General features: G+C 44.4%; 1 protein-coding gene across 3 annotated transcripts in view; it reads left to right on the forward strand.

Annotated features, from left to right (window-relative positions):
• Positions 1-1,850: 1,850 nt before the first annotated feature.
• The window catches only part of SLC12A6 (solute carrier family 12 member 6), a 74,307-nt gene continuing 63,723 nt past the window's right edge, over positions 1,851-12,434 (forward strand). The window contains exons 1-2 of one of the 3 annotated variants that reach the window (XM_073565015.1): positions 1,851-2,404; positions 2,636-2,908. In XM_073565015.1, coding sequence (XP_073421116.1) covers positions 2,674-2,908 — 235 coding nt within the window. In that variant the 5' untranslated portion in view covers positions 1,851-2,404; positions 2,636-2,673. The remainder of the gene's footprint in view (positions 2,405-2,635; positions 2,909-12,434) is intronic. The other 2 variants (XM_073565016.1, XM_073565014.1) reach the window with 2 other exon arrangements.

The following is a 12,434-nucleotide window of genomic DNA, read 5'->3' on the forward strand; positions in this document are numbered from 1 at the left end:
AATATAAGAACAGGTAATATGGCTGCCCTCATAATCATGTAAGGCAAACATCTACAATTAGAAAATAAAAATAGATAAGAAGAATAAAAGAAAATGTTTCAGTCACCGAGTATGATTAATAGGAAAAAAAAATCTGGGCAATATATTTTCTTCAAAGTTTGTCTGGTGAAAACAGATTTTTTTTTTTACAAAATACTTAAGAGTTTTCAGTTTTTCATCTACAACACCTTCCACTAGGTTAAAATAATAAATTCATGTTTTTCTCATCAATCCCAGGTCCGGTTCTGCCTCCCTGCTGCTTCTGCGGTCTTTGTTGGCAGGCCGAAGAGTTAATATCAGGACTAAAGTGCACCGGCCTCAGCGACTATGCCTATTCAGTGGCCATGGGTTAAAATAAAAGCAAAGCTCACTGATCCTGGGTCTCCTGTTTGCTTTAAAGTCCCTGCTGTCTTTTGGAGTGGGGATAGCTAAAAAATACAATTAGGAAAAAAAAAGCTTGAAAGACTCTTTCTATTCATTTCTGTCATAAAATCACTCAGCTGTTCATATGTTCAGTGTTTTTCCTCACCTTCGGGATTTGAAGAATGCCTGATGGGAGACATTACAGGGCTTATGTCACTTCAATGAAGCGTCCCCTGATGGAATCCGCCGCCCAAACTAAGCAGTGACCGATCAAAAAGCTGTAAAAACACTTCAGAAAATGAAAAATTTCTCCAAGAATTCCCCAAAGGAACATTTCCTGATACAGTTTCCACCAGAAAACTTGCTGTATTTGAACTTAAAAAAACAAACTTTGGCTCCGCTTCAGCAAGACTGGCAATTTTCTCACTGGTGTTGATGAGGGGGCATAATGGAGTCAAATGTTCACGATTCATGAAGAGCCGCCTCTTCAAGGATCTGGAGTGTCTGACGAGTGGCGTGCGGCTCGGAGAGTTACGCCAGAAATCCTACTCCAGTCAGACACTAGAATGAGATCTCTGGCATTTACAACACCATAGCTTGTCATGAATTAGATAAGCTGAGGCGCTCTTGCCATTTTGGACTTATCTGGGAGATATTGGTGGGAAACTGCTAAAAGGCCCAAACTATTTTGCTGCAGCTCTGAGTTCTGGGGTGAAAGCTTAGATGAATTGGGCCCTCTGTGTGTACGTAGCCTCGGTGGTGACCGCACACAGAGTCCAAGTCACAACATCAAAAATGTTTTACGTCAACAGATTTTTTTTCCTTCGGTTCCCACTTGGATTGTGCATGGTCATCACTTCCATTTCGGGACTCAATATTTGAGTATCACACAAACACCAAAGCCTCCATGCGTACCGTGTGCCGTTACAGAACGCCCTGCGTAATATGTGAACGCATCCTGTCACACGGACGTGTGACCGCTGCAGCCAATCACTGCTTGTGGTGAATCACTGATGTGGCCATGGACGGGCTGCAGCGGTCACAGGGCAGTGACGGGATGGAATTGCTGTAGTAGTCCCATGTGTTCCCTATGGGAAGAAGACACCACTCCAAGGAGCCCAAACCTTCTTCCCCTGCAATGGCAGAACAGCCGGGGTGCCCCCATATAGTAGAAGCCTGACAGCCCACTGAGGTGCAGCCGACATTCAGCTCCTGTCATGGAGACCTGCCTTCCTTTCCTTACAGGGGGTTCTAGTGTAAGGTGAGGGCAGCAGGCGCCATTTCTCTCTGTGAGGTGCAATATGTGACCTTTCCCTGTGGGCGCACACACACAGCTTACTGGAGGAAGCCCTCCATAATTTGGTGCGGTTACGCGCGTCCCCGTCATGTTTTATTCTGACGGCGCGCGCCCGCAGGCCTGATGCACTGACTAAGCGCGCCCCCGCGAGAGCTTCCTGCGCGTCCTATGCATAATAGCAGTGCGCGTGTCCGGCCCTGCAGCTGCTCTCCTCTTCCTTTTCCTCGTCCTGTTATTCATTTGTTCTGCTGTCTCCCTCGCCCCATTACTAACCCCACACTGCATCCCACTCTGCCTGTACTCTGCTGCCTCCTCCCCTGTCCTAACCCTGAGCCATGCCCTCCCTCCCCCTCCCAGTGGGCATTCTAGTGCCAGGCTAGCCCCCTGATGACTGCTGGTGGTCACTAGCCTTTGTGACTTCTCATTATTTCCTTCCATCGAGCTCGTCAGCTCCAAGCTGGATTGTGACGGTGGCGGCGCAGAAGGTTTCTTCTTCCTGCTCTCTATTCTTTACGTTCTGGGCTAACACTGTGCCCTCGCTGGTTCCTGTCTCGTAACTTCCCCCTTTTCTGTGTTTTCCTCTCTGGTGGTAATATAATATTTGTTCTGTCTTTGTCACTTGTTGTTTTCGGTGCTTATTTTGCTCTTTTCTGTTGGGGCATGGCCGATACGTTGCTATAAGAGAGCGTTTCTGCCCCCTGTCCGGTAACTAAAGGCGATCGTGTTACCTAGTTGTGTAACGCAATTATTACATGTCAGATTTAGCGGCTATACGGGGGTGGCACGATAAGGCGGGGGCCACCGTCCATATATCCTGTCATTACCGCTTTGTGCTTATTGAATATTGAAGAATTTAGCCTTTTCATGCCTTATTTAATTATAAATGTTAACTTTTATTTAAACTATTCTTTAAACAAAGCTTTCTTTCCTTGCCAGGTGGGACGGTGCCCGCGAAAAGCGAAGAACTGGCACCAATGCCTCCCAAAATGGCATCCGTGCGGTTTACGGTCACACCAACCAAGATCGATGACATAGGGGCAATATCGGATACGAGCCCAGACCTCAGCTCTTCTTCCAGAGTGCGGTTTAGCTCTAGAGAAAGCGTCAGGGATGCCAGCCGAAGCGAAGGCTACAGTGACAGCTCATTGGCAACCACCGCTGTGGATCCGGCAAGTGAAAGGACCACAAACCCGATGGACAGTGGAGAAGGTAGGTGATAAGAGTGGCAGCGGTGAGATGGCATTATTTAGGCGTCTGTCCTAAGATTAGAGCATGACTCAGGGGTGAAGCAGCGAAATACCTTTATGTCAACAAAGGAAAATGCACTCATAAGTGTAGATGGCTGTAAATCATAAGAATTTGCAATATTTCATTTGCATATATGATTGATGTTTTCTATATAGTGGGGGAAAAAAGTATTTGATACACTGCCGATTTTGCAAGTTATCCCACCTACAACCAATGGAAAGGTCTGTAATTTTTATCGTAGGTACACTTCACCTGTGAGAAACATAATCTAAAAATCAGAAATTCACATTGTATGATTTTTACATAATTATTTGCATGAAATAAGCATTTGATACGATAGGAAAACAGAACTTGATATTTGGTACAGAAACCTTTGTTTGCAATTACAGAGGTCAGACAATTCCTATAGTTGTTCACCAAGTTTGCACACACTGCAGCAGGGATTTTGGCCCACTCCTCCATACAGATCTTCTCCAGATCTTTCAGGTTTCGAGATGTCGCTGGGCAACATTGAGTGTCAGCTCCCTCCAAAGATTTTCTATTGGGTTCAGGTCTGGAGACTGGCTAGGCCACTCCAGGACCTTGAAATGCTTCTCACGGAGCCACTCCATAGTTGCCCTGGCTGTGTGTTTCAGGTCGTTGTGCTAGAAAACCCAGCCATGACCCATTTTCAATGCTCTTACTGAGAGAATGAGGTTGTTGGCCAAAATTTCTTGACCCCATCCATCCTCCCTTCAATACGGTGCAGTTGTCCGGTCCCCTTTGCAGAAAAGCTCTCCCAAAGTATGATGTTTCACCATGCTACATGGTCAAGACATTGTTGGGGTCGCACTCGTCTTCCTTCTACATCCAAACCCGGCAAGTGGAGGTGATACCAAAAAGTTCTATTTTGGCCTCATCTGATCACATGACCTTCTCCCATGCCTCCTTTGGATCATCCAGATGTTCATTGGTGAACTGCAAACAGGCCTGATCATGAGCTGGTGTGAGAAGGGAGACCATGTATGCACTGCAGGATTGTAATTCATGATGGCATAGTGTGTTACTAATGGTAATGTTTGTGACTCTGGTTCCAGCTCTCTTCAGGTCATTGAGCAGGTCCTCCCGTGTAGTTCTGGACTGATTCCTGACCTCTGACCTTTCTCAGAATCAGCCTTACCCCATGAGGTGAGCTCTTGCATGGCGCCCCAGACCAAGAAAGAATGACAGTCATCTTGTGTTTATTCCATTCTCTAATAATTGTGCCAACAGTTGTTGCCTTCTCACCATGCTTCTTGCCTAATGTCCTGTAGCCCAGGGTTCCCCAACTCCAGTCCTCAAGGCCCACCAACAGGTCATGTTTTCAGGATTTCCTTTGTATTGCACAGGTGAATCAACTATCACCTGAGCAATACAAAGGAAATCCTGAAAACATGACCTGTTGGTGGGCCTTGAGGACTAGAGTTGGGGAACCCTGCTGTAGCCCATCCCTGCCCTGTGCAGGTCTACAATTTTTTCCCTGGTGTCCTTAGACAGCATTTTGGTCTTGGCCATGGTGGAGAGGTTGGAATTTGGCTTCTTAAAGAAAATCTTACAGGTCTGTGAGAGACACAATTCTTGCTGGTTGGTAGGTGATCAAATACTTACTTCATGCAATAAAATGCAATTTATTTCAGAATCCTACAATATGATTTTTCTGTTATTTTACTTTTAGATTCTGTCTTCCACAGTTAAAGTGTACCTACCATAAAAATTACAGACCTCTTCATTCTTTGTAGGTGGAAAAGCTTGCAAAATCAGCAGTGTATCAAATACTAATTTTCCCAGTTGTCATCATTGTACATCTATTGCTATTCTAGCAAAGTGACATCCAAATGTGCCATGTTGGTACATGTGTAGACAAATTTCTGCAGGCATGTAGCCAGGTTTCCTGGTGTAGTGATCATTGTATTATTTTTCTACTAGTGGTTATAGAAGCAGTTACTGCCTGAATATTAGAAAATTCACATCTTGCCTGCAGTGCATAACAGTGCTGGACCTCCCGCATCAATGCGGCGTGGTTTGGAGGCGATCAGTCTGTGGCACTGTTGAGGTGTTATCGAAGCCCAGGTTACTTTGATAGCAGCTTTCAGCTCATCTGCATTGTTGAATCTGGTGTTTCCCATCTTCCTCTTGACAATACCCCATAGATTCTCTATGGGGTTAAGGTTAGGCGAGTTTGCTGGCCAATCAAGCACAGTGATACTGTTGTCTTTAAACCAGGTATTGGTACTTTTGGCAGTGTGGACAGCTGCCAATTCCTGCTGGAGAATTAAATTTCCATCTCCAAAAAGCTTGTCGTCAGAGAGAAGCATGAAGTGCTCTAAGATTTCCTGGTAGACGGCTGCGCTGACTTTGGTCTTGATAAAACACAGTGGACCTACACCAGCAGATGACATGGCTCCCCAAACCATCACTGATCGTGGATACTTCACACTAGACCTCAAGCAGCTTGGATTGTGTGCCTCTCCACTTTTCCTCCAGACTCTGGGACCTTGATTTCCAAGGTCTAGCTTGAAGTTTCCACAATCATTGATGGTTTCGAGAGCCATGTCATCTGCTGGTGTAGGTTGTGTTTTATCAAGACCAAAGTCAGCACAGCCATCTACCAGGAAATTCTAGAGCACTTCATGCTTCCCTCTGCTCTCATGCTTTTTTGGAGATGGGCATTACATTCTCCAGCAGGACTTGGCACCTGTCCACACTGCCAAAAGTACCAATTCCTGGTTTAAAAACAACAGTATCACTGTGCTTGACTCGCCTGACCTTTAAAGGGCCTTTTACAAAGCGTCACCGATTTTGTGACGCAACAGCGATATCGCTGGATATCACTGATCGCGCAAGATCGTCCTGGTCCATTTCTCATTGTCGGCTTCCTGCTGGCGCCGACGAGCGACGCATGGACGCGGGCGGAAGTCGTCATCATCGCTGCGTGTGACAGGTAAGTAATGACCGCCGAGCATCGCTGTGTTGCTGGTGAGATCTGCCTGTTTGGCAGCTCACTAGCGACCATTTAGCGATGCACCAGCGATCCTGACCGGGTCGGATCGTTGTCGGGATCGCTGGTGCATCGCTAAATGTAACGGGACCCTAACCCTATGAAGTATTGTCAAGAGGAAGATGAGACACCAGACCCAACAATGCAGACAAGCTGAAGGCTGCTATCAAAGCAGCCTGGGCTTCCATAACACCTCAGCAGTACCACAGGCCGATTTCCTCCATGCCACGCCGCATTGATACATTAATTGATGCCAAAGGAGCCCCGACCAAGTATTGAGTCCATTTACTGAACATGCATTTCAGTAGGCCAACATTTCGGATTTAAAATCATTTTTTCAAGCTGGTGTTATAAAGTATTCTAATTTACTGAGATAATGACTTTTGGGTTTTCATTGGCTGTAAGCCATAATCAGCAACATTAACAGAAATAAACATTTGAAATAGATCACTCTGTTTGTAATGACTCTATATAATATATGAGTTTCACTTTTTATATTGAAGAACTGAAATAAATTAACTTTTTGATGATCTTCTAATTTTGTGAGATGCACCTGTATACAAGTCTATGGTTGCTTGTGACAAATCGGACTACAGTCTGATTTAAGCGGACACAGAGAATGGAGAAGATGGAAAAATGTAGATTCTCCGTCTCCTTCGCACCTGCGATACTGTTATCTCATGCGAGCGAATCAGATCACCGTAAACTGACACTGATCAAACTCAGATCAGAGTGTGATCAATGTCATTACCATAATCGATCCGATTCTCTGGTAACATCAATCGTGTGAACGAGCCCTTAATGATATCACCACATAAAGAAAAAATTAAAAGGATTGTCCATCTACTAAAAAAGGCCAGTCCTCCAGCCAGTCCTGTACCAGGAGCTTCTTTGGCCAAGTAGATCTGATTTACATAAGGACTGATTGTCCAGCACTGATAGGAATCAGATATTCTTGGCTAAATGAGCTCCTGGTGCAAAACGGGCTGGAGGACTGGGAGAAAACATAATTCTCATCAGCCCCGAAAGTCAGCCACCAGCCATTTCTAGAACAGAGAATGGAAACAAGAATATTTAAAGGGGTTGTTCACTACTTTAACACTGATGACCAATCCTTAGGATAGGTCATCATGTTTGATCGGTGTTGGTGCGACACCTGGCTCCACCGCAAGTCAGCTGTTCTCAGTGCCCTGGGGAACTGCTCAGTTATAGAACTGCACAGCACCGTTCAATCTGCTGTATAGTGGCCACAATCGGGTTCTGCACATCCTCCCCTGAATTTGAATAGGTACCAAATGTGCAGTAGCCGCCACTATAGAGTAGGTGGATCTGTGCTGTGCCGTACCTGAGGGGTTCCCACCGGCACCAAGTACAGCTGATCTGCGGTGGCGTCAGGTATCGCACCCACATAGATCAGACATTGGTCACCTATCCTAAGGAAAGGTCATCAATGTTAAAGCAGTGGACACCTCCTTACATTCATTAAATTTGTACCTGGGTTGACAGACCCTAAAGGGTCTGTCACTTTAAGCGATATCGCTAGCAATATCGCTATAACTTGTGACGTTATAGCAATATTGCTAGAGATATCGCTGTGTGTGATACTTACCTACGACCCACTCCCCCGCTGGTTATCGCTGATCGCGCGAGAACGTCAAGGACTGTTTCTCGTCGTCAGCTTCCTGCGGCGCTTCCTGTGGAGAGACGAGCGACGAGCGTGGAGCTTGGCGGGAGGACACAGGATCGCCGCGTCTGACAGGTAAGTAGCGACCCCCGACCCCTGCGATGTCGCTGGTGAGATCTGCCTGTGTGGCAGCTCACTAGCGACCACTTAGCGTTGCACCAGCGATCCTGACCGCGTCATATCGCTGGTTGGGATCGCTGGTACATCGCTAAGTGTGACAGTACCTTAACTCACCCAGTGACTCAGATTGCTGCAGATTTGGGCAGGAAAGACAACACACTGCGGCCGACTGCTGGTCTGGAGTTAATTAGGTGGAGGCCAAGGGTGTACATAGAAATCATGAGGCCTCAGAGCAAAAGTCCTAATAGCCCTGCACATAATATGATTGGTCCACATACTATCCTGCACATAATATAATGGCTCAACATATAGTCCTGCACATAATATAATGGCCCCTCATATAGCCCTGCACATATAATTGCCTCACATATAGTCCTGCACATAATATAATGGCCCCACATATAGCTCTGCACATAATATAATGGCCCCACATATAGCTCTGCACATAGTATAATGGCCCCACATATAGCTCTGCACATAGTATAATGGCAACACATATAGCCCTGCAGATATGATGGCTCTACATATAGCTCTGCACATAATATAATGGCCCCACATATAGCCCTGCATGTAATATAATGGCCCCACATATAGCCCTGCACATAATATAATGGCCCCACATATAGCCCTGCATGTAATATAATGGCCCCACATATAGTCCTGCACATAATATAATGGCCCCACATATAGCTCTGCACATAATATAATGGCCCCACATATAGCTCTGCACATAGTATAATGGCAACACATATAGCCCTGCAGATATGATGGCTCTACATATAGCTCTGCACATAATATAATGGCCTCACATATAGCCCTGCAGATATGATGGCTCCACATATAGCTCTGCACATAATATAATGGCCCCACATATAGCCCTGCATGTAATATAATGGCCCCACATATAGCTCTGCACATAATATAATGGCCCCACGTACAGTCCTGCACATAATATAATGGCCCCACGTACAGTCCTGCACATAATATGATGGAACCACATACAGTCCTGCACATAATATGATGGAACCACATACAGTCCAGCACATAATATAATGGCCCCACATATAGCTCTGCACATAATATAATGGCCTCACATATAAATTCCCCATATAGTATGAAGGCAATATATATCCACCGCCCATATAGAATGATGGCCTCGCATATAACCCCCCCTATATAGTATGAAGGCAACATATACCCCCCCTCCATATAGTATGATGACCGCCCCACAAAGTACTGATTGATTTAAAAAGAAATAAATAAAAATACTCGCCTCTCTTCTCTTCATTCCTCGCTGCTCCAGCCGGGCCGCGGGTACGACTGCAGCTGCAACGTTACTAGGGCAGGAGAGCAGAACGCACACTGTCCGGGACACACTAACATATGATAGTATCAGCGCGTCACTGGCTCCAGCCACATGTGTGTCGCAGTGTTCAGTTGATGAACGCTGCGTGCGTGCACCTCGCCCCCAGAGTTTCTGAACCCCAGCAGGTGCCCGGATAAATTAAAGGGGCTGGCAGCCGTAGGAACGGTCTGGCGGCCTCCCAAACAGCGCCACACCGCGGCCCAGTGGGAAAGTGCCCGGAAGGGCAGATTAGCAATCCGGGCCTGGATGCCATCCACACAGTGCCCCCTGCAGGGATGAATTCACTTGCTGTGGAATTACAGATTTTATGTTCACATTCTCCACATAAATATCCGCAACAATTTGAGGTACAATACATTTAAATAGGGCTATAAAAAGCCCAACTGTGTGTGGCGGCAAGAGCCTGAGCAAATTTAGGGCATGCAGTGGTTTTCTCCATTTGCAATCCATGCATAACATACAGTTATATAGATTTCTGTTAAAATAAGCCAAAAAATGAAACGATGGGCCCAATTCATCAAAACTTTGAAAAGTCACCTAATTTTAGCTATGTTAAAATATCACGACTTTTGGTGTTTTCATGCTGTTTTTGCACAGCTTCAACAACATGGGCAGAGTTGGAGCAGGAAGGAGGTGTGGTAACCACCGCTTGCGCAAATTCATGACAAGCCGTGGCTTGATACACCACAAATCTTACTCCAGCAGGGACTTGAGTAGGATTTGTGGCAATGCACACAAAGAGGTGTATGCCTCTCATCCGACGCTCCTGGTTCATGTACAAGCACAATCTTCTGCATGAATCAGAAGTGTCTGACTCCACCCCATCGCCTCATCAAAACTGTTGTGAACAATGATGGTCTTGATGAATTGCGTCCAATATGTAAACTCAGTCTGTAGCTCTTTTCTGTTTTGCACTGCATCATTTCATTGAAGAGAAATTCACATGTGTTGCTTTTGGAGCATTGTATGTGAAATCTCTGCTTGCAGTCCATCTGCACGCTTTCTCAGAGACTTCTCTGGGGTGGGGGCGTGTGCTTTTCCCCAGACACTTCAAATAACAGCTCTGCAGTTGAACTAGCAGTCTGACACTGTTAAGCTGCAACTGGCAGCTTCTGGGAGGAATTTGTGAAGGCACATTCTCCTTGAGAAGATTCTGAAAAAAGACCCAAATGGACTGCAAGCAGAGATTTCACATACTGCACTCCAAAAGCAACGTGAAAAAGCAGTAGAATCGGAGGCACTCGGGATTTTTTTCCTGACATTTACACTAATTTTTTGGAGTAAGTGAGAGATCTTCTTTAATAGATTGTGTTTTTCTGAACTTAGTGAGGAATTTTGTTGCTTATTTTAAAGTAATTGACTGTGAAGAAAAAACAGTTATGGTACATTCTGGTTAAACCTGCACATTCATATGTTCTATTGATATCTGAGTGGATATACGCTGCTGTTACATAGAGTGGCATCTACCATACAAGGTGACAGGGACTCTTCTGCAATATGTTGTCCTCTAGATATGTATTTAGCCATCTGTAGGCTTCAGATTGATGTTGGCCACTCCACTGATGTCAGAATGTGCACAGAGCCCACAAGTGTAATGTATTTGTTGTGTTAGATTTCCTTGGTTTATTTTTTTCATTATTTTTCCAAGATAAGTGGCATCCCAGATATGTGTCTAGTGGTCATTCACTCTTGGTAAAGATGGCCTCATAAAGTATGTAATGAGCACTTCAAGAGATCAAGGTGTTCTGATGGGAATGTTTGGTTCCTTTTTCTCATAGAAAAGGGAATCATTTACAGTTTCATGTGCTCCCTATGTATTTGTCATATATGATGCATTGTCAGCTTATAGTCTGGCCCTATGTGGCAATTCTTCAAACAGTCATGTTCAAGTTATCTTGAGGGTCTGATGAAATATGCTGCTATTCTTCATCATCGCACAATATGTGTTATTATGCTACACTATCATGTAGGCCATCCCTTTCTAAAACCATGGGTATTATTATGAGTTGGCCTATAATGACTTCTACTTTCGTGTGAAAGCAGACACCGAAACGTGCGTCGGGGTGGGCACTTCATCGTGTGTCCCCTGACTGCTACCCAGGTACATACTCGCCTGTATACTTACATCATTATTTTCTTTCACTGGTTGCTTTCAGCTGCCATATACATGCCAGAAGATCTCTCTGATTTCATGCTATCTTGCGGTATTCATGCACTTAGGCACTACAGCACTTTATTTATGCTCTATTATACATTTTTGCATATCTAGGATGGATTTTCTTTAATTGATATATAATTTTTTTTTTTGTTGGTTTCTCCGTTTATATTTCCGATTGGTCATTACAGTCCTCGTTTTTTATACATGTGCTTGATTGGGGAGTTTTATATTTGTTTGTATATTATTAACACTTTTATACTAATCTTCCTAAAAAATGTTTAATATGACCTGCACATGTGTATAGATATATATTTTTTATGTTTTGGAGTTTTGTTTGTTTTTTTTGTGTGTGAATGTGTGGATTCATGACATCAGTGTACCAATTCATGACAAAGGCATTTGATCAGTTTGGTTTAGCTGTGTAGCCAATCTAATTCATCCCCACTAAACTCGTTGCACCATGTCTCGAAGGACCTTGCATTGTACACATGGGCTCTGTAATGCAAGAACATAAAAAGTGCTTACATCAGAATGGTACCATAATGATGGAAGCATGCTATTGTCTGAAATTTCTTGGTATGCTGAAGTATTAAAGGGATATTCCAATCTCGTACATTTATTGTATATCCACTGGATATATTATAAATGCGTAGTGTTGGCGTATCCTACCAATGGAACCTGCATTTATCTGGAGAAAACGGATCCTATCCTGTGCTGCTTTCAGTTGGGAGATAATGAAATACCCATACAAATGAATAGGAATTCCAACCAATTGTCAAGGCCACATTTTTTAGATAAATGCAGGTCCTTATGGTGGGATCCAAATATACTACACATTTATAACCTACAGTGGGAAAAAAAGGATTTCGTCAGCCACGAATTATGCAAGTTCTTCCACTTTAAAAATGATGAGAGAGGCCTGTAATTGACATCATAGGTAGACCACAACTATGAGAGTCAAAATGAGAAAATTGAATCCAGAAAATCACCTTGTCTGATTTGCCAAGATTTATTTTGCAAATTATGGTTTCTTCGTAAGAAGCATATGAAGGTCCTGGAGTGGCCTATCCAATCTCCAGATCTCAACCCCATAGAAAACCTTTGGAGGGATTTGAAAGTCTGTGTTGCCTAGCGACAGGCCCA

The sequence above is a fragment of the Dendrobates tinctorius genome, unplaced genomic scaffold (assembly GCF_039654945.1).
Source record: "Dendrobates tinctorius isolate UK_male_01 unplaced genomic scaffold, ASM3965494v1 ptg000516l, whole genome shotgun sequence".
NCBI classification, from domain to species: domain Eukaryota; kingdom Metazoa; phylum Chordata; class Amphibia; order Anura; family Dendrobatidae; genus Dendrobates; species Dendrobates tinctorius.